The sequence below is a fragment of the Lissotriton helveticus genome, chromosome 1_1 (genome assembly GCF_964261635.1).
Source record: "Lissotriton helveticus chromosome 1_1, aLisHel1.1, whole genome shotgun sequence".
Taxonomy (NCBI): Eukaryota; Metazoa; Chordata; class Amphibia; order Caudata; family Salamandridae; genus Lissotriton; species Lissotriton helveticus.
Window position 1 is genome coordinate 1,375,573,058 of NC_136057.1, and position 22,717 is coordinate 1,375,595,774.

A 22,717-nucleotide genomic window follows, 5' to 3' on the forward strand; every position below is an offset into this window, starting at 1 on the left:
TAGGTCAGTGACATCACGGGGTTTCTGAGTGTCAGCCAGGGCTGCCACTTTCTCAGGGTCTGGTCTCATGCCCTCCTTCGAGAAAATGTGTCCGTAGAATTTTAAGGTGTCTTTATGGAATTCACACTTGCTCGCATTAAGTGTGAGGTTTGCCGACATCAGTGCATGGCAGACCCTGTCCAGGGCCGTGTCGTGTTCTGTTCTGTCCTTCCCAAACACCAGCAGGTCGTCACTGTAGTTGAAGGCATTTGGGATGCCTTGGATGACTCGCCTGATAGCTTCCTGGAAAATCTCGGCAGCCGAGGATATGCCAAAGTTCAGGCGTTTGTAACGAAAAAGGCCTTGGTGAGTGGTAAAAGTTGTGATATATCTCGATTTGTCATGGAGCTCCAGCTGGTGATAGCCTTTATTAAGGTCGAGCTTGGAGAATACTGTGGCACCATTCAGCTTGGTAATCATGTCACTGATATGCGGCCCAGGATGGCGTTCCCGCTCGATGGCAGTGTTGGGCGCGCGCATGTCAACGCACAGCCTGACCTTGTTGTCTTCTCCTCGTTTTGGAACTACTACAACTGGCGATACCCACGGAGTGGGACCCGTCGTACGTTCTATGATGTCTGTTCGAAGGAGATCTTGGAGCTCATCATCAACGGCCTTTTGTAGATGGAATGGCACCTTCCTATGGTGTTGGGCGACCGGTGTCACGTTCTCGTTGATGTGAAGCTTTACTTTGAAATGATTGAGCTTCCCAAGCCCTTTGAATAAGTTGGGAAATTTTGCAACGATGTCGGGAGTGTCCTCCGTCATGTAGAGGAGTTCCACGAGTTTGAGTCTTTCTGCTGTGGGGAGACTGAGGAGACAATCTGCCAGATCTGGTCCCTCCACTACGTGAATGTAGGCATCAATTGTCCGGTCTTTGAACGTGAGAGTGGTGCGGAAGCGGCCTAGACAAGGCAGTGGTTTGCGTGACATCCACGTGAAGACACGGACAGCAGCAGGTTCCAGTTTAGGCTTGTGTTTCATGGATTGATGTTCTAAAGCACAGATGTAATTTAAAGATGCTCCAGAGTCCAAGACAAATTTAGCTGGGTGGTCGCCTATCAGGATGTCGAGCTTTGGATATCGCTTCAGACGATCTGGGTCAGCAACCATGCATATGTACTCATCACGTTCCGGAGTAGTTACCATGCATATGTATTCATCACTGTCTTGTGACGTGAGGGTGCGCGATGGTGACTCACTGGATGTGTCTCTGCGGGACCGATAGGAGTCCGTCACATGGCGTCTGGAGCGATGGCTGCTTCCGGAACGACCTCTTGACTGTTGTGAGTATGCTGACTGGACGCTGGAGTCCGACGAGCTAGAGGACCTGTGTCCCTTGTCTTTTATGGCTCGGGCGTGATGGCGTGACTCATGCCCCTTGGTTGATGATCGGTGACTAGGTTGCTTGGCTTGGCATGCGACCTCGAAGTGATTGTCTCTTCCACAGCGGTGGCATCGTTGCCCGATGGCTGGGCACTGTCCTGAGTGGGGGTAGTCCTGACCGCACCTATAACAGGTGGGCAACGCTTTTGAGGGTCTCGTGTGTCGCGAGCTTCGACGTGACGGCTGAGACCTGTAGGACTTGGAGGTGGGCTTGACGGGCTTGGAAGACCGGTGTGCTTGAATGCGCAAAGCGTGGTCCTTGTGATCCGACGATTTCTGTGTCCCCATTCGCTTCGCGTAGTCCTCCGCCTGGTCATTGATTCTTGTTAGTTCCTCGATTTCCTCTAATGTGTATGGTTTCTTTAGGAGCCTTCGGCGCAGGGCTTCAGACGAGCAGCCGTCGATGATGCGGAGCCTCAGGGCATCTTCCGTTTTAAAGTTATCAAAGTCGCAGTATCGTGCGAGTCTCCGTATGCGCATGATGAAATCACTCATACATTCATCTTTCTCCTGCGTGGCGAGGTTGAACGTGTGTCGCTCATAATCCACATTGCGTTTGTGGAGAAAACGCCTGTCAAGTGCAGCTTTGGTTTCATCATAGGTAGCTGTTGCAGCGTTGGGCAGCTCTTTGATGATTTGTGCAATGTCCGGACCAATCAGATTCCTCAGAGCCACAAGTTTTTGCTTATTGTCTTGTACTAGGGATCCGACCATGTAGTCCTCAAAGTCTTCACTCCATGTTTTCCACGATGGGCCCATGCTGTTGCCTGGCGTCAGTGGTAGGGGCTGAGGTTGGCGCATGAAGGAGGCTCCCACCGGGTTGTTCGCCATTGCAGGTGTAGTGGGAGCAGGGCCTCTGGTGCTGGGAGCTGGGCTTCCTGTGCTGGGAGCAGGGCTTCCTGAGCTCGCTGTGCTTGATGCACTTGATGCTGTGGTGGCAGTGCCTGATGAGCTGTCAGGGCCCGGATTGGACATCTGCGCTCTGTGGAAACGTTTATCCGGTGCTTATTGGTTGCACGCAGTGTTTATGTGTTATTATTGTTCTCTTTATTGAGTAATCTTGCTTCTCAGGTGCCTCTGTGGACTGGTAATGTCTTTTTTTGCAAAGGCGCCTGACCTTAAGATGGCCGCCAGAGAGAGCGTGTGGGTCTGTTGAAGGGCGGCGCCTGACTCCAAAATGGCCGCCGCGCGGGACAGTAGACCTCGTGCCTCTGTCCCTGGACCCGGCAGACAGCACGCGTGAGGGGAGCGGTCGGGTTTGAACTCACCGGCGCTCCTCACGCTGTGTCCCGTTCTGGCTCTTCTCTCCTCGCTCGCGCCTGGGATCGGGTGCTGCTCTCCAGCGCTACACACTCGGCTGCTCACTTCTGGCACGTGGGGTCGCGCTCTGGCATACGCGCCTACCTCCTAGTGCGGCAGTCGGGTGTCTGGGGTGTTTTTCGAGCACCCGCGCTCTGGATTCTTCGTGCTTCTCCTCCCAGGGCAGTATCGGCGAGCGCTTCTCACCGGCTGCAGTCGAGTGTTTCTTCGGCGGATTTTCTTTCCGCTGCAGGGTTCGGTGGTCAGCCACGTTGGGTGGCTGAGCGGGGCTGCTTGTGGGGTTTAGAAACATCCCACCCTCGTCGCCATTGTCGCAGCGCTGGCGCTCATCGTAAATAACACACCGAGGCAGAGGTAAGGAATGCACGTCTTTCTTTATTCCCTGCCAGCCTCACACTGGCTTACAGACTAAACTCCTCCCTGTGACTCACTTCCTTTTCCTGCTGCCTGTCCTGTCTCATACAGGAGGTCAGGCAGGGCGACACTACAGACAGGGCGGGCCGAAAACCAGGCTTGGCTAAAGATGTCTCCTATAAGAAAGCAGGGCTACTATAGCATAGTCAGTCTCTTGTCAGTCTCATGCCTAGAGGTGGGAAGGCCAACAAATTAACAGAGAGGACTGACCCAAGGGACTGGCTTGCTCTAGGAGCCCGTGCATGAGTCGAGCCCTAAATATCTCTGGCACGTAAAACTTGCCACAACTATCATGCTAGCATATGATAACGTCCCTTCAAAATTCAAGAAAGTGCATTTCTTTCACACACAGAAGATTTTCACATTAGATGACTTGAATAGTATTTATCCAAAGTGACAGGTGTTAGGGATCCACGGATATACATTCCTGTCAACACCCTGATTACAATGCAATTAGTGAACGAGGAGCCACGTTGTTTATCATGAGGGACAACAGTATAGGCTATCAAATAACACACGAGAGAAGTTTATTGTGCACGTCACATCCTGAACCCACATATTTGAAGGTGCAATTATATATGATAATGAACAAAAAGAAGCATCAGTGAAATTAAGTATTTGTGTAGGATCACACAATTTGGTCAAGCAAGGAAGCTGAGACTAATTTCGAAAAATCAACAAACAAATGAGTGTGCCGTTCCTTTAGACCACTAAATCTCAACATAAAGACAGTGGGGTCAGAAATGTGTTGTCAATATGGGGTATCCTTTACACAGGATGCAACAGCCTCACCTACATCCATGGCACGCTTCATCATGAGGCTGAGCTCCTCACTGGGCGGGTGCTGCAATACTCAGCTGGCCCTTTTTACTGGAGATCTTTTGTTCTTCCTGCCCAGTTTTTACCACACAAGGGTTGTGGTCTATTACTATGGCTTGTGAAGGGGTTGGTAGGTTGGGAAGGAAACCTGTTAAAATTGGCTGCGGGCAATCCAGATTAAGCGACCTTTTATTTCAGCACTTGTCCGTGCAAAGGTCACAACAAACAGGTGAACCATATGGGTATAGTGATGAGCCCGTGGCTCTTGCCTAGCGATCATTACGTTTCATGCCCTTGCAGCCCAGGGCAGGTCCATGGTAATTTTCAGAACCCTAAAGAAAAGTTACCCTAATCTACCTATTAGGGGCCTCATTTTTGAAAAGTGACGCATCGCTGCGTGAAAACAGCGATGCGTCACTTTTCACTGCGTCCTCCTTGCGACACCAATGATGCGTCATATTTACAGTATGACGCATCATGTCGCAAGGAGTTACAGATACGTCAGTATTTCTGACGTATCTGTAAGCGCAAAAGTCACGCATTGCAGGGGTGTGTCACAAAAGTGACGCAACTCCAGCAATGCGTCCTTTCACATGGGGAAAGCCCCATGTGAAAGGGCTTGCGTCAGTCTTACGCCTGCTGTGAGGCAGGCGCAAGATTTTGACGCAACAGCGTCCTAAAAGTGACACAGTGAAATCTCATAGATTTCACTGCGTCACTATTACGAGGCTTTTTGCGGAGGAACGCCCCCTCTGCATACATTATACCTGACGCAGGTATAATGTAGCGCAGGGGTTTACAAAGTGACGCATCTGCTTAGATGCGTCACTTTGTAAATAGTGCGCAACAGGAGGCATGTTTTACGCCGCCGATGCGTCACAAAAAGTGACGCATCGGAAGCGCAAAACTGACGCAAGGCCTCATAAATGAGGCCCTAGGTTTTAACACAGTGAAAATAAGCTGTGATGTGCAACTATCACAAGAATATGTACAAAAAAAAAACAGACAAGTACTGAATCTCATTTAAGAGTCCATGGTGCCCCTATAACCTGAACATCATAAAGACAAAAACAAAATACTTATTAAAATCAAATGAACTCAGTAAAGGAGTCTAACATTATTTGTGATGTCACCAACTATGTCATCTGAGAATGCTTGTAATGAAGCAGCATGCAAAGTTCATGATCACAGCAAATAATAGTGAAGTAGTACAAAACATGCCTATTTTGGCATGCATATAGCTATTGTGTCGTATTCTCAGGCACCTTAGAGTACATCCGAACTGCTTTCCTTAAGTCATCTACTAGCAAAAAGTATGAGCATTTTTAGTTGTGGGAGAGAGTTAAATCTTCGTTAACAGTGAGCTAAATATTTCAATTAAGACCCCCTTTTACTTATTTCTGTTCAGGACAAGCAATGAGACTCGTACGTACACTGTTACGAAGATCCCTGATTGTGAAGGAACCTATACAGTAGAATTTGTTTTGAACAGGCAGCACCGTGTCAAAAACGGGAGGTGACGTAGGACACTGGAACTCAGGCATCCAATATTGAAGGTGCCATTTTGAAACAGGTTTATAAAGCGAAAAAAGGTATAAACTGTGAGGCGGCATCTTGGAATAGCCCAGAAGATAATTCCATATTCCATGTAGTCGGAAAATACTCAAAAGCATGTTTGAACTGGAATCCTCATGGATGCCTTGTAGGTACATGTTTGAATGTCAGACCATTAAGATGATAATTATTACCAATGAATAACCTGGGCAGAGGAAATCTTATATTATGTATTAAGTATCATGGAGTAAAAAATGCTAGGTCTTATCTTAGCACGGATCCGTAGTTTGAAAGTGTAGAGACAAATCTAGAAATGCATACTAATTTGCATAATCAACAGAAACAATGATAAAGTGGAAACATACTTATGGGAAAATAGGGATGTATTCCATCAACATGGCAAAAGAAACATTGATCGGACGATCGCATTTCTAGAAAATGTATTCAAAGAACCTGTGTGACCCTAGATCCACTATGGGTATAGACAATAATCTAATATTTTTCAAAACCTGCTGGAAATAATTACATTAAATAAAATACAGGTCAAATATTATTTACTGATTGACTGAATAATTTTGTCAAGACCTCTGTTTGCCTCATTCAACATTCAATACTCTACTCTTCTGCACTCTGGTTATTAAACTGCTCATTAATTAGGGGGGAGTGAAGGGTAGGTGCATTCAAAACCTGTATAGAATAGGGTCATTGTCTTGGTAACAGTGACCAGGGGACCTCATCAGTCAGTCCCCCTCATCTGTGTAATGGATGAAAATCCAAAGTTTTTCTCCATTCAAGAGTTTCTCTTGGAGGTCTTGTCCATCGGGTAATTTTCCAAGATCAACCATGTCAAATTGTTGGGTGTGTGGCCCTTTTCGATGTAGTGGTTAGTCTGTTTTTTCACAGTTGTGACTGGTCCTGAAGTCATGCCAATATATTGCATATTGCCCTGTCATTTAATAAGATACACACAGTTCTTTGTGTTGCAACGTGTGTGATTATGAAGCTGTCATATTTGTTTCAGTTCTAAATCTATTCCTTTCACTGATTTTTATCAGGGGGGTATCGAAAATGTTCAGTCACTCTGGGAAGACCCCATGCTTTGCTCTCAGTTGTGGTATCTGTAGATCTCCAAGGTTTTGTATGTATGAGCGCATCCCTCAAACTCCTGGATCTCTTGAATGCAAATAATGGTTTGGTAAATTATTTTTCTGACATATGAGAGTCAACACCAAAGATCATAACGTTTAAATTTACCATACATCCAGTTCTTATGACTCCATAGCAATTGCAATAAGCTAGAGGATTACAATGATCAAGCAGAACTCCTAATGAGCAAAATTAAGGCAAAAGCTTATCCATCTAAGATCCTACATTAGGCACAGAAGCGGGCAAGAAATAACAGTGAGGCACTATTGGATACCAGACCGAGAACACCTTTAGACAATATGACATGTTTTACCACTTAGACGTTTACACATGTATTTCAAACGAGGTTAAGAAAATCATAAACCAAAAATGGAGCATCCTGAATACTAAATTTACCAAAACCATTATTTGCATTGAAGAGATCCAGAAGTTTGAGGATGCACCCATCCATATGAGACCTAAGAGATCTACAAATATTACAAATGAAAGCACAATTTAGGGTCTTCCCAGAGTGACTGGAAAATGTCCATGCAAGGATTGCAAAAACTGTCTCTTGACAAAAGCAGTGAAAGAAATAGATTTAGGAATTAAACAAATATGTCAACTTCATAATCACACAAATTGTAACACATGAAACTGTGTGCATCTTAATTGTCCGTGCAATCTGCAACATACTGGCATGACTACGAAACCAGTCAAAATTAGAATTAACGAACATAGGAGTATGATCATATATCGATGCACTGCAACAAAACTGACTAACCACTACATCAAAAAGAACGACACGGCACAACGATTTGACATCTTGAACCTGGAAAAATTAACGGATGGACGAGACTTCCAAAAGAAATGCTTGAACAGAGAACGGCGTTGGGTTTTCAGTCTACTCACAGATGAGCATGAACGGAATTATGAGATCCCCTAGGCTCTATTATTAAGACAATTACTCTATTTTATATGGGGTTTGACAGCACTTCACCCTTCCATCCCTTCCTTCCCATGGCAATTAAGTAACACTTTAACAGTTAGAGTGCATAGGAGTAGAGAATTGAATAATGCATGAGGTGACCAGACAATAGATGTCTTGAACAAACTAACCCCTCAATCATTAAAGAACCTTTGACCCAAAAAAGTTTTTAAAATGATAATGAGCATGTCTTGAAACATAACAGAGTACTGTCTATACCCATATTGTATCTACTGTAACACTCATTCTTTATATACATTATTTTCAAATGTGTACGTCTGATTAATGTTTCTTTTGCCATGTTGTTGTGATATATCCCTATTTTAGACCAAAAAGAGAGTAAGCAGGTCCCCAGTTTAAAAATTACAGATTAACCAAAGTGAGTGAAGGCACAGTGGAGGGGAATCCTCCTTGTTGGAACTAGAGTCCTCACACACCCAGCAAGCTAGGTGTCATGCTTCATTATATGGGCTCGCTCCTCATCGGGTCGGCGGTGCAATACCCGACGGGCACCCATAAAGGGGCTCTTTAGCGGAGATCTTTTGCTCCTGCCGTATGGTGCCATGGGTGTGAAGGCCCTAGGGAAAAGAGGGGTGTGTAGATGTGTGTGAGGGGTTAAAAAAGGTTGGGTTGTCCACAGAGTACTTTTAAAGGAGTGGTAACCCACCTTACTAAAAGCAAACAGAGTGGCTGCTCTCTGGCAGGTCCAGGGGAGCAAAGCTCCACTCAGTATCAGTGGTCGACATGTTTCACGCAATGTGTTATAAGCAATACAGTACATTTCATCAGGACCAAATAACTATCTACACTAGGTGGTATGGGTGGAGGGTGCCTACCCACCACTCAATCAGTGTGCGAGCACAGAGTCCCGCCAAGGTTAGTGGATCCTAAAAGGGATGACATAAACACAAACAGGTGAAAGTGGTCAGTTATGTCATCCTTGGTTAACTCACAAGGTGCGATTCATCTGTCAATGGTAAGAGACGACCATGTACATGCTCTAAACTCTAAGTGTATGTAAGGAGAAAAAGATAAAGGTTAAAAAGCCAAATGACTGGTAAAGAAAAGCAAATGAAATATAAGTGGCAAAAGCTGGCATTAAAATGTCTCACCCGGCTATCTAGAAGCGCTTGCTCCAGCGGTCTTCCCGGCAAAAGACACCTCAATATGGTTGTCCTGGAGTGGGGGAGAAAAGGAAGCATGAGGGCCGGCTAAGAGAATGGGGGTTGAGCCCGCACTGTACAGGGGGGGGCGCAGTGCCCAACAACCCCGTGTACGGGTTCGGTGGAGGCCCATTTCAAGCAAGTAATCAGCCACTGGGTGGTTGGTCGCGCTGATGTCCGTACTGAATAGCCAAAAGTAGTAGCCTGGGGAAAACTGCCCAAGGAACCATTCCGGCAATAGAGCGGGAGACCAGCATGACGCACCACCCGGCCAAGGCCTGAGGTGCGCGCCACGCTCACCCCCGCTACAACAAGAGCCAACAATACGAGGGCCCCCCAGTCGCTTACTCCAAAGGTTAGCAACGAGGACCCGGCGAAAATTCAGACCACCAGCTCAGCTGGACTATGAGCGGTCCGGGCACACAGACAGGACGCCAAGCACTCAGAGCATCCTCCCAACTACTCCCGCAACACACCGACCATGTCCATACACTCACCTGTCCTCGTTGGATCGAGCGCTGGAAAACTACCCCTGCGCTGCAGCCAGGAAGCCGGTTCACTTCCTGGCCGGGGCCACAGTGAATAAATATACAGGAGGATCCGCGTTAATCCCGGCATGACGGCGTATGCCTGGTGAAACGCAGGTCACGTGATGCATGACGCTGAGACGTTGCGTGCGTTAGAGTGTGGTCCTGTTTAACTTGCGGCCATCTTAGAGTGTAAGGCAATATAATTGAAAACACATCCCTAGGAGATTATGTCGGGATTGAAAGAGCTTGAGTGAAGCCCAGGGTGGGGGCGGGGGAAGTCACGGGGGAGGCTGACAGCGGGGTGGGTATCAGTCCGTAATAACGGCGTGATAGAGGCATTAGTATCTCCTTAAATATACCCTGTCAAAGATGTAGCACGCCCCTCGTGGCGCACATGGAGCAGTAACCCGGTGTGTAGAAATTGAATGTCTCCGTGTAGCCAACCCACAGCCCTGCCTGACGAATCCCTCGGACCGCAGCTAAGCCGTGTCTGGGGTGTGCTATGCAAACCGCTGGCTGACACGTAGATTAACTGAACCCACGAGGTTAGTGTTGGGATGTACACAGGCACAATCTCAGAGGCAATAGATCCCAGAAGCTAGTTATTCGTCAATGCTGCCCAGGGTATACTGTCATTAAGGCCAGCACTGTCCGTTGCCAGGTGGTGTACCCATCTCTGCTCAATTCTGAACAATGCTTGCTGTGTGATGTTCAGGTGTGCCTCAAGTACCATCCACTTGAGACTGTCAGCTTTATGTTGGAACTCCTTGTAATGTGTATATAATTTTGTGGTGGTCTTCAAGCATCTCACATTATTGTTATGTTCAGTTATCCGTAGTTTGACCTGAGTCATAGTCATTCCTACATATTTCTTGTCACAAGGACAGGTGAGGAGGTAGATGCATATTGCTGTGTTGCAGTTTGTGTGCCTCTTGAGGTGCCAGATGAAAGTATCAGAGTGTTGGACCTCCTTGCAGATACTGGTCTGATTACAGACTGAGCATCCCACACCCCAGACACGGCTTAGCTGCGGTCCTAGGGATTCGCCAGGCAGGGCTGTGGGTTGGCTACACGGGGACATTCAACTTCTACACCCCGGGTTACTGCTCTTTGCACGCCACGAGGGGGGTGATACATCTTTGACTGGGTATACGTAAGGAGATACTAATGCCTCTATCACGCCGTTATTACGGACTGATATCCACCCCGCTGTCAGCCTCCCCCGTGAATTCACCTGTCCCCACACTGGGCTTCACTCAAGCTCTTTCAATCCCGACATAATCTCCTGGGGATTTGTTTTCAATTTCAATTATGTTGCCGTACACTCTAAGATGGCCGCAAGTTTAACAGGTCCACACTCTAACGCACGCAACGTCTCAGCGTCATGTACCACGTGACCTGCGTTTGACCAGGCATATGCCGTCCTGCCGGAGATGACGCGGATCCCCCTGTAAATTTATTCACTGCGGCCCCAGCCAGGAAGTTAACCGGCTTCCCGGCTGCAGCGCAGGGGTAGTTTTCCAGCGCTCGTTCCAACGAGGACATGTGAGTGTATGGACATGGTCTGTGTTTTGCGGGAGTGGTCGGGAGGATGCTCTGAGTGCTTGGAGTCCTGTCTGTATGCCCGGACCGCTCGTAGTCCAGCTGAGCGGGTGGTCTGACTTTTCGCCGGGTCCTCACTGCTAACCTTTGGAGTAAGCGACTGGGGGGCCTAGTGTTGTTGGCTCTTGTTGTAGCGGAGGTCAGAGTGGCGCGCACCTCAGGCCTTGGCCAGGTGGCGGGACATGCTGGTCTGCCGCTCTTTTGCCGGAATGGTTACTTGGGCAGTTGTCCCCAGGCATCTACTTTTGGCTATTCAGTACGGACATCAGCGGGACCAACCACCCAGTCGCTGAGTACTTGCTTGAAATGAGCCTCCACAGAACCCGGACAAGGGGTTGTTGGGCACAGCGGGCCCCCCCTGTACAGTGCGGGCTCAACTCCCATTCTCTAACCCGGCCCCCCATGCTTCCTTTTCTCCCCCTTCAGGACAACCATATTGAGGTGTCTTTTGCCGGGGAGACCGCTGGAGCAAGCGCTTCTAGATAGCCGGGTGAGACATTTTAATGCCAACTTGTGCCACTTATATTTAATTTGCATTTCTTTACCAGTCATTTCGCTTTTTAACCGTTATCTTTTTCTCATTTCATACACTTAGAGTTTAGAGCATGTACATTGTCGTCTCTTACCCTTGACAGATGAATCATACCTTGTGAGTTAACCAAGGATGACATAACTGAACACTTTCACCTGTTTGTGTTTATGTCATCCCTTTTAGGATCCACTAACCTTGGCGGGACTCTGTGCTCGCACACTGATTGAGTGGTCTGTAGGCACGCTCCACCCATACCACCTACTGTAGATATTTATTTGGTCCTGATGAAATGCACTGTATCGCTTAGAACACATTGCGTGAAACATGTCGACCACTGATACTGAGTAGAGCATTGCTCCCCTGGACCCTGAACGCCAGAGAGCAGCCACTCTGTTTGCTTTTAGTAAGGTGGGTTACCACTCTATTAAAAGTACTCTGTGGACAACCCAACCTTTTTTAACCACTCACACACATCTACACACCCCTCTTTCCCTAGGGCCCTCACTCCCATGGCACCATACGGCAGGAACAAAAGATCTCCGCTAAAGAGCCCCTTTATGGGTGCCTGTCGGGTATTGCACCGCCAACCCGACGAGGAGCGAGCCCATATGATGAAGCATGACACCTAGCTTGCTGGGTGTGTGAGGACTCTCGTTCCAACAAGGAGGATCCCCTCCACTGTTCCTTCACTCACTTTGGTTCATCTGTCATTTTTAAACTGGGGAACTGTGTACTCTCTTTTTGGTCTACTATTGTTAGGGCGCATACACTGGACCCCATTAAATAGCCCTCCCTGTCCCTCTCTTTGTTAGGAGATATCCCTATTTTTCCATAAGTATGTGACCAGTTTCTCCTTCTTTCTATTGATTATACAAATTAGTACACCTTTCAAGATTTCTCTTTACCCTTTCAATCTATGGATCAGTGCTGCAATAAAGTCTAGACTTTCTGACCCCTTTATACTTATGAAATTATACACGATTATCTCTGATCAGGTCATTCAGTGGTAAGTAATAATTGTCTTCTAAATGGTCTGACTTTCAAATGTTTACCTACAAGGCATCTATAAGGAGCCCAGTTCAATTAGGCTTTTTAGAATTTTCTTATTGCACGAAATAAGGAATCAACTTCCGGACCTATTTAAAGATAGCGCATCACAATTAACACCTTTTTCTCCTTTCTGAACCCGTTCCAAAATGGCTCCTTCAGGATGGGATGCCTGAGTCCGAGTGTGCCACCTCTGTTTGGACATGGTGCCAAGGTCTGTTTGAAACAAATTCCTCTGCATAGGTCCCTTCATATACAGGGATCTCGGAAGCAGGGTAGGAGTCTCATCATGTTTCCTGTCCAGAAACAGATAAAAAGAGCTCTTTATTAGGGATATTTCGTCCACTGACAACCAAGATTTTAATCTCTCCCTGAACCAAAAATTCTCATAGTTATTGCCTAGTAGCCGACTTAAGGGTAGTGGCTCAAACGTACTCTAAGGGGTCCAAGAATATGACACACAAAGCAGGTGCATGCCGAAAGCAGCATATTTTGTATCACTCCATTATTGTTTGCTGTGATCACGAATGTCACATGCATTAGAAGGATTCTCAGATGACACTATAGTTGATGACATCACAAACAATGTCAGATGCCCTTACTATGGGGCCGATTAGGATGGCGGACGGATTGCCCCCGCCGGGCTGGCGGTAGCCACCGCCGGCCCGGCGGGGGCAATCCGTCCGCCATCCTCACAGAAATGACCCCCCGCCACATTAGGATGGTGGGGGAGTTCGTGGCGGACGGCAAGACCGTCCGCCGCTTTTGGCGGAAAAAAGTGCTTACATATGGTGGCGGTGTCTGCGAGACACCGCCAACCATATTACGATGCTGGCGGTCGTATGCCTTTCCATGGCGGCAAGGCATACGGTCTTTGCTTTGGGGGCCCGTTGCGGGCCCCCAGGGTGAAGGGGGTGCACATGGGGGTACCTATGGTACCCCCCTGCGTTTCAAAGTACAACATGGCAGGCACCGCGCGGTGCCTGTCATGTTGTGCTTTGAAATGCACAACATGCATTTTTAGCATTGCGGCAGACGGTGCTTTCAGCACCGCCCACCGCAAAGTAAAAAATGCGGGATGCACCCGTCACTGTGGCGAGCGCATCCTAATTCGACGCACGGGACCTCCGCCCCTGTGGCAGACGGTCCATTCCTACAACGGGATGGCGGACGGACTTTGTCCGTCCGCCATCCTAATCGGCCCCTAAGTTCATATTACTATTATAAGTGTTTTGTTGTCTTGCCTTTTTGATTTACAGGTCATAGGGACAATGGACCCTTTAGTGAGATACAATACGTGTCTGCCTTTACATATTGTTGTGTTATTTGCACACCACAGGGGCACTCATTTTCACAGTGTTGAAACCTAATAAGAAGATTAGGGTATTTTTTTTCTGGTCCTGAAGATTGCTATAGACCCATCTTGGCTTGCCAGAGAATGAAATATGTTGACTGCTAAGTAAGAATCACAGGCTCATCGGTATGCCCATTTGGTTCACCTGAATGTTGTAACCTTGGCAAGGACTATCACTTAGATGAAAAGCTGCTTATGCTGATTTTCCCACAGCCAATTTTAGCAGATTTCATTCTCAATGTACCATCCACTTCACAAATCATAGTTATGGGCAACAACCCTCCAAGTTGCAATGAAAGGGAAGGGAGAGTAAAAGATCAACAGAAAAGAGTCCCCTTGTATTGCAACGAGGAGCTCATCCCGATGATGAAGAATGCCACATATTATGTGTGTGAGTGAGGGCTGTTGCATCTTGCAATGGATAGCTCTATTGATCACACTTTTCTGAACTAATTGTCTCAAGTTAAGACTTGGTGATCTGGCGGAATTGTACACTCATTTGATTTTTTAAATTATAGTTTGCATGGGGAAGACGTGTTTTGAAGAAGTAGAGATTGGTCCTAGATTTTCCATTCTCACACTGCAATTCGACCACTAGTTGGCAAACTTTCAGCTCATCAAAGGATAATAATTTTCCCATAAATCTTTGAGGATGAAATTAAAGCAAAGGTGATAGACAGAATCCGCATTTTATTTTGGGCAGTTTTATATAGTGCAAACCTTGCCCAAGAATTAAGAGCTCTTTGCAGCAGACAGACTTTGAAACTGCCCAAAACCATAAGAGCCGTTTACAAGAGACACAGACGAAGAAACACATTTAATTTGCACTGGGGTGTTGCCAGAATTCACCGGATGAGGAGCATAGGCTCGAATTCGAACCTGGTTCTCCGTGATACATGGGTGTCAGTTGTAGCCGTTAGGCCACATCGCCTACTGTGAAAGCTTGGCTTGTTTTGGGCTCGATGTTCCATGAGAACCGAGCTTTCATTAGCTCGCCCACATGTACTCTGCCAGACATAAGACAGACTCGATCCAAACCATGCTGATCAATCAAGTAACTGACTCTTCTGTGCTCACAACCCATACCTACCTTGATCTCAGCAGTTCCCCCATTCTAGAGACAAAGGAAACACCCAACAGCTTTTCAGACATACCTGCCCCATATGCATCTCTACAGTGCCTCTATTCCAGAGACAGGATAAATACTAATAACAACTATTGCCAATTGGCTAACTCTACCCCAACCCAAAGAGCCTTTCCAGGGTGTACCAGTCTGAAAAGTAAGTGACTCACCACACCACATCCACCTTCACAGTTCTGTCATCCCGGAGACGAAAGGCGGGTCTAACGCAAAAGTGACCACAACACCTGCCTGTACCTCCTTTTCATAGTGGCTATCTTTTCTGTAACCCCCTTTTACCTATAGAATTGGACCACCTTTGACACACTATTTGCTGAAACAGTGTTATCCTCTTTTTGTCTTGCTGTTCTGATTGCAGGGCTCCCGCTCACTACTGGTTTCCAGGGGCACCAACTGTACTCTAGGGAGCAGGCAGCTAGTGCCTGGAAGCACCTATGACGCCAGAGTCCGTGTCCGCCTTCGTGAAGGTGCCAGATTCAGCCGTAACTGGAGTGAATGGAGCTCGATGGTCTCGTGGGAAGTGCCAGAAGGTAAACTATACCTCATGGGAGGAATGGAGCCTGTTGCCTCAAGGGTTGGATGGCTAAGTGGGTTGGCACAGGGGTTTATTTATTTAATGTGATTTCATATAGCGCTAACATTACCCAAAGGTGTCAGAGCGCTTTACAAAAGAACCAGTTGCGATACATAAGGATTTCGGATTACATGAGTTACATAAAAGATATTAACCGAAAAAATTGCAAATGTACAAGTTGTAAAGTCACACAAGGAAGAGATACAATCAGAGAAAGTTGCAAATGTACAAGTTGTAAAGTCGCTCAAGGAAGAGATACAAATGGATAAACTCAAAGAATCACATAGGAATGGTAGTGAGTACAAAGGTCTACTACATATACTAGTGGTTAGAGTTATCTCTATATACATATATATATATATATATATATATATATATATATATCCAAACTTTGCAGGAGCACCCAAATTGAAGGCGGCCTCAGGGAGCATTAAAATCTCACGTTGAAGCGTGACAGCATGCTGGCAGGCGACTCGATGAGGCATCCATCACAGAGTTCAAGGCCAAACGCGTTTCGAGAGCAACTAGCTCTCTTCATCAGTGGCATGGTATGCGGACAACTGACTTGGTCCCGGTCGTGAAGAGCGGCTCATCGCCGTGTGCGGACCTCGCCAGGCACCTACTACGGAGTTTGGATTCGAGGAGGGAGCAGAACAGGCGCTGCTGCAGGGTGGTGTCTGCCCTACCACGGTGACAGTAAAGAAGCGGGGCAGGTGCCTAGTTGGTGCCCCCATCATACCCACTGTGGATTTAACTTGTGTTATTGGGACTCTGAACTGCCGCGCTCACTTGAGAAAGACTGTGTGCACTACAACAACCAGGATGCCGTGCGGCGGGCCCCGCCCAACTCGGCAGGTGTTTTCACTTTGGTGCGCATATGAACAAGCGAAGTCAGTTGTCCGCATACCATGCCACTGATGAAGAGAGCTAGTTGCTCTCGAAACGCGTTTGGCCTTGAACTCTGTGATGGATGCCTCATCGAGTCGCCTGCCAGCATGCTGTCACGCTTCAACGTGAGATTTTAATGCTCCCTGAGGCCGCCTTCAATTTGGGTGCTCCTGCAAAGTTTGGATATTTAACGGCTGGTCCCGGTCGTGAAGAGCGGCTCATCGCCGTGTGCGGACCTCGCCAGGCACCTACTACGGAGTTTGGATTCGAGGAGGGAGCAGGACAGGCGCTGCTGCAGGGTGGTGTCTGCCCTACCACGGTGACAGTAAAGAAGCGGGGCAGGTGCCTAGTTGGTGCCCCCATCATACCCACTGTGGATTTAACTTGTGTTATTGGGACTCTGAACTGCCGCGCTCACTTGAGAAAGACTGTGTGCACTACAACAACCAGGATGCCGTGCGGGGGGCCCCGTCCCAACTCGGCAGGTGTTTTCACTTTGGTGCGCATATGAACAAGCGAAGTCAGTTGTCCGCATACCATGCCACTGATGAAGAGAGCTAGTTGCTCTCGAAACGCGTTTGGCCTTGAACTCTGTGATGGATGCCTCATCGAGTCGCCTGCCAGCATGCTGTCACGCTTCAACGTGAGATTTTAATGCTCCCTGAGGCCGCCTTCAATTTGGGTGCTCCTGCAAAGTTTGGATATTTAACGGCTGGTCCCGGTCGTGAAGAGCGGCTCATCGCCGTGTGCGGACCTCGCCAGGCACCTACTACGGAGTTTGGATTCGAGGAGGGAGCAGGACAGGCGCTGCTGCAGGGTGGTGTCTGCCCTACCACGGTGACAGTAAAGAAGCGGGGCAGGTGCCTAGTTGGTGCCCCCATCATACCCACTGTGGATTTAACTTGTGTTATTGGGACTCTGAACTGCCGCGCTCACTTGAGAAAGACTGTGTGCACTACAACAACCAGGATGCCGTGCGGCGGGCCCCGCCCAACTCGGCAGGTGTTTTCACTTTGGTGCGCATATGAACAAGCGAAGTCAGTTGTCCGCATACCATGCCACTGATGAAGAGAGCTAGTTGCTCTCGAAACGCGTTTGGCCTTGAACTCTGTGATGGATGCCTCATCGAGTCGCCTGCCAGCATGCTGTCACGCTTCAACGTGAGATTTTAATGCTCCCTGAGGCCGCCTTCAATTTGGGTGCTCCTGCAAAGTTTGGATATATATATATATATATACAAATAGTAGATTTTCTCAGGTCAAGACCCAAAAAACCAGGAGAGCAGAGTTCCATTAAGTGGGGTCGGAGGGGGGACGCAGTCACAGCACCAAGGGAGGTTGGGAGGGATACAAGGGAATGGAGAAAATGCATATCAGAAAAAGGAAGAAACATTTGAGGGTCGTCAAGGTTGAAACGAGGGAAAAGGGTAAAGGACGAGGGAATGGACAAGATGGCCGGTCAGGGTCCGGGGAAAAGCGGCCGAGAGCAGCAGCAAAATGGCGGCCAGGACAAAAGAAAAAAGTAAAGAAGTTAATGAGAGTGACCCAGTGAGTATGAATTAAAGTGCCAGAAGAAGTCAGGGGGGGTACATAGTTAAAAAAAATCAAAGTCAGGAAGGGACAGGAGGCGTGTAGGCTCGGGTCCACTGGAGTAACGTTGAAGACAATCAGCCGGTCGTGGATCCCGCGCCCCGTTCGCGCTATAGAAAATTGCATTAAATAAATAAACAACTAAAAATAAACCTGGGAAAAGTTCACTGGGGTCTCCAAAGTCAATTTATTTATTTATTTTATTTCATGAGATTTTCTATAGCGCGAACATTACCCGAAGGTGTCAGAGTGCTTTACAAAAGAACCAGTTGCGATACATAAAGACTTAGGATTACATGAGTTACATAAAAGATACAAACAGGATAAAAATTGCAAATGTACAAGTTATAAAGTCACACAGGGAAGAGATACAAATAGAAAAAATTGCAAATGTACAAGTTGTAAAGTCACTCAAGGAAGAGATACAAATGGATAAACTCTAAGAATCACATAGGAATGGTAATGAGTACAAAGGTCTACTACATATACTAGTGGTTAGAGTTATCTCTCTCTATATATATATATATAAATATTAGATTTTCTCAGGATTCTATTTTACCAGCGATTCGGCTTGGACAAGTATATATCACATATTTACAGAGTGAAAAGAGAAATAAAAAAATTATAATAAAAAGTGGTAGAGAGTGGTATGTGGGGGAGAAGAGTTGGGGGCTGAGATTGGTGAGAGGAGAGAGGGGGACCTGAGGGGGAGAAAGAGACAGTCAAAAGGAGGAGCATCTTCAGTATTTGCACCTCCTTTCACCACTGCTGCACGTACATGATCCCTGGTCTAAATGCTACCACGCTCCTGTACTGGGCACCACAGTCCACCCGTGTTATTAGCTAGAGGGGAGGTACAGCATCCCAGGAGGATTTACATTTATAAACTTGTGCCACAAGCCAGCGCTGTATGTGGTTTAAGGTGTCTGGTGTTTTATCTAACACCGCATGAGGAGAGACTTTGCGCCTGCCTTCCTGTGACGAGCGAGCAGCTTCACTGGGCGCAGGAACTGCTTCGCGACTGACTTGTGCCCCCTGGTTTGGCCCGCCACTCCCTAGGGGAGGGGGATAGTGGCTGGGCCGAGGTGAGGCAAAATCCAGGAAGATAGCCTGCATGGGGGGAAGCGAGGCGGCGGTGAAACTGGCAGGCAGCCGGTGGGGGCAAAGCTGGGCCAAGGCTGGCGCCACTTTCAACAGCGGCGACTCAGTCCGAGGCAGAAGCAGTGAACAGCAGCGGCAGCGGGACGTGGAATGTTCCTCTCCAATGTCCAGCTGGGTAGGGGACGGTCATGGGAGAACCCATGCCCGACTCCCCAATAGCCGAACCAGGCGGCTCCACTGGACATCAGCAAAGACGTCTCGCTGTCCCGGGAAGAGGGGAGATCACAGGGGTCTGTTGCCTCTAGGGCTGGATTGCCAAAGGGCTCCCGAGCCTGCCATCTCTATTGATGAATGACTCAAGGGACTGGTACAGGCATACAGCGCCTGTCACCTACAGGACGGAATGGCTCAGGGAATTGCAACAGAGATGCATAGCTTGTCACCTGAAGGGGTTTCAGGCCCTGGAGGTTATCTCAGGGTTGAGGACCCTGTCACCTTAAGGGATGGATAGATAGTGCGTCCAGGCTGCAGACCTAGCACAGGGAAACAGATCCAATCATTTCCAGGGTGCAATGAGCTTGGTGGTATTATCGCCCCAATGGAGTTAATAATTAAAAATATACACCCACTGGGAAGATATTTTTGAAAATAACAGATATAAACACCCACCCTCGATACCTGGCACTGTATTACAGACGTTAAAAACGGTGTTGGATCTAGCCCTGATCTTTTGACTGGGTGAGAGTATTCTGCTTAATTCAGAGACTCTGTCCCTCACCACCCCTTGTTGTAAATATTTTTGTCCACCCTTAGCGTGGAAGGGTATACTCAGACATGAGTCCCTTGCTCATTGCACCATCAGGATTCAAGCAAGCCGGGCCGAAGACGGCTGTAATGCCAGAAACCGGTCCCCGGAAGCTTGTTTCCTTCCCGGTGTAAGAATTGGCTTTTGTAGTTTGGTTTGCCCTGTTCCCATCATGCACTGGGACAGGAACAGACTAATTTGCATACAGCCAGGTTCTGAAACTGGGATGGTGCAATGAGCTAAAAAACGGTGTTGGATCTAGCCCTGATCTTTTGACTGGGTGAGAGTATTCTGCTTAATTCAGAGACTCTGTCCCTCACCACCCCTTGTTGTAAATATTTTTGTCCACCCTAAGCGTGGAAGGGTATACTCAGACATGAGTCCCTTGCTCATTGCACCATCAGGATTCAAGCAAGCCGGGCCGAAGACGGCTGTAATGCCAGAAACCGGTCCCCGGAAGCTTGTTTCCTTCCCGGTGTAAGAATTGGCTTTTGTAGTTTGGTTTGCCCTGTTCCCATCATGCACTGGGACAGGAACAGACTAATTTGCATACAGCCAGGTTCTGAAACTGGGATGGTGCAATGAGCTAAAAAACGGTGTTGGATCTAGCCCTGATCTTTTGACTGGGTGAGAGTATTCTGCTTAATTCAGAGACTCTGTCCCTCACCACCCCTTGTTGTAAATATTTTTGTCCACCCTAAGCGTGGAAGGGTATACTCAGACATGAGTCCCTTGCTCATTGCACCATCAGGATTCAAGCAAGCCGGGCCGAAGACGGCTGTAATGCCAGAAACCGGTCCCCGGAAGCTTGTTTCCTTCCCGGTGTAAGAATTGGCTTTTGTAGTTTGGTTTGCCCTGTTCCCATCATGCACTGGGACAGGAACAGACTAATTTGCATACAGCCAGGTTCTGAAACTGGGATGGTGCAATGAGCTAAAAAACGGTGTTGGATCTAGCCCTGATCTTTTGACTGGGTGAGAGTATTCTGCTTAATTCAGAGACTCTGTCCCTCACCACCCCTTGTTGTAAATATTTTTGTCCACCCTAAGCGTGGAAGGGTATACTCAGACATGAGTCCCTTGCTCATTGCACCATCAGGATTCAAGCAAGCCGGGCCGAAGACGGCTGTAATGCCAGAAACCGGTCCCCGGAAGCTTGTTTCCTTCCCGGTGTAAGAATTGGCTTTTGTAGTTTGGTTTGCCCTGTTCCCATCATGCACTGGGACAGGAACAGACTAATTTGCATACAGCCAGGTTCTGAAACTGGGATGGTGCAATGAGCTAAAAAACGGTGTTGGATCTAGCCCTGATCTTTTGACTGGGTGAGAGTATTCTGCTTAATTCAGAGACTCTGTCCCTCACCACCCCTTGTTGTAAATATTTTTGTCCACCCTAAGCGTGGAAGGGTATACTCAGACATGAGTCCCTTGCTCATTGCACCATCAGGATTCAAGCAAGCCGGGCCGAAGACGGCTGTAATGCCAGAAACCGGTCCCCGGAAGCTTGTTTCCTTCCCGGTGTAAGAATTGGCTTTTGTAGTTTGGTTTGCCCTGTTCCCATCATGCACTGGGACAGGAACAGACTAATTTGCATACAGCCAGGTTCTGAAACTGGGATGGTGCAATGAGCTAAAAAACGGTGTTGGATCTAGCCCTGATCTTTTGACTGGGTGAGAGTATTCTGCTTAATTCAGAGACTCTGTCCCTCACCACCCCTTGTTGTAAATATTTTTGTCCACCCTAAGCGTGGAAGGGTATACTCAGACATGAGTCCCTTGCTCATTGCACCATCAGGATTCAAGCAAGCCGGGCCGAAGACGGCTGTAATGCCAGAAACCGGTCCCCGGAAGCTTGTTTCCTTCCCGGTGTAAGAATTGGCTTTTGTAGTTTGGTTTGCCCTGTTCCCATCATGCACTGGGACAGGAACAGACTAATTTGCATACAGCCAGGTTCTGAAACTGGGATGGTGCAATGAGCTAAAAAACGGTGTTGGATCTAGCCCTGATCTTTTGACTGGGTGAGAGTATTCTGCTTAATTCAGAGACTCTGTCCCTCACCACCCCTTGTTGTAAATATTTTTGTCCACCCTAAGCGTGGAAGGGTATACTCAGACATGAGTCCCTTGCTCATTGCACCATCAGGATTCAAGCAAGCCGGGCCGAAGACGGCTGTAATGCCAGAAACCGGTCCCCGGAAGCTTGTTTCCTTCCCGGTGTAAGAATTGGCTTTTGTAGTTTGGTTTGCCCTGTTCCCATCATGCACTGGGACAGGAACAGACTAATTTGCATACAGCCAGGTTCTGAAACTGGGATGGTGCAATGAGATAAAAAACGGTGTTGGATCTAGCCCTGATCTTTTGACTGGGTGAGAGTATTCTGCTTAATTCAGAGACTCTGTCCCTCACCACCCCTTGTTGTAAATACTGTATTACAGAGCCTGCGGCCTCCATGGCTGACTGATCTCCACGGACTGCGGAAGGGGTAAAGCCTGTCACTGCTGAGGCTGTCTCTTGCTCTCTCTCTCTCTCTCTCTCTCTCTCTCTCTCTCTCCCAGGGATGGCAGCTGCCCCCAAGAACCTGCAATGCTCCTTCGACGCCACCGACAGGATGAAGTGCACCTGGGAAATGAGGGCAGAGGTGACTGAGTCTGTCTCATTCGTCTTGTACTACCGAGAAAGCTCACAGGCAAGGTAAGAGTGTCCACCTCTGCGCGACATCCATCGCCCACCCAGGCAGCTCCTAAGTGAGT

At 47.9% G+C, this 22,717-nt stretch overlaps 1 protein-coding gene across 1 annotated transcript in view; it reads left to right on the plus strand.

Moving 5' to 3' along the window:
* Positions 1 to 22,717, plus strand: part of LOC144824883 (cytokine receptor common subunit beta-like) — a 214,533-nt gene that overhangs the window by 104,852 nt on the left and 86,964 nt on the right. Inside the window, exons 5-6 of the mRNA XM_078683862.1 lie at positions 15,373 to 15,544; positions 22,523 to 22,658. Coding sequence (XP_078539988.1) covers positions 15,373 to 15,544; positions 22,523 to 22,658 — 308 coding nt within the window. The remainder of the gene's footprint in view (positions 1 to 15,372; positions 15,545 to 22,522; positions 22,659 to 22,717) is intronic.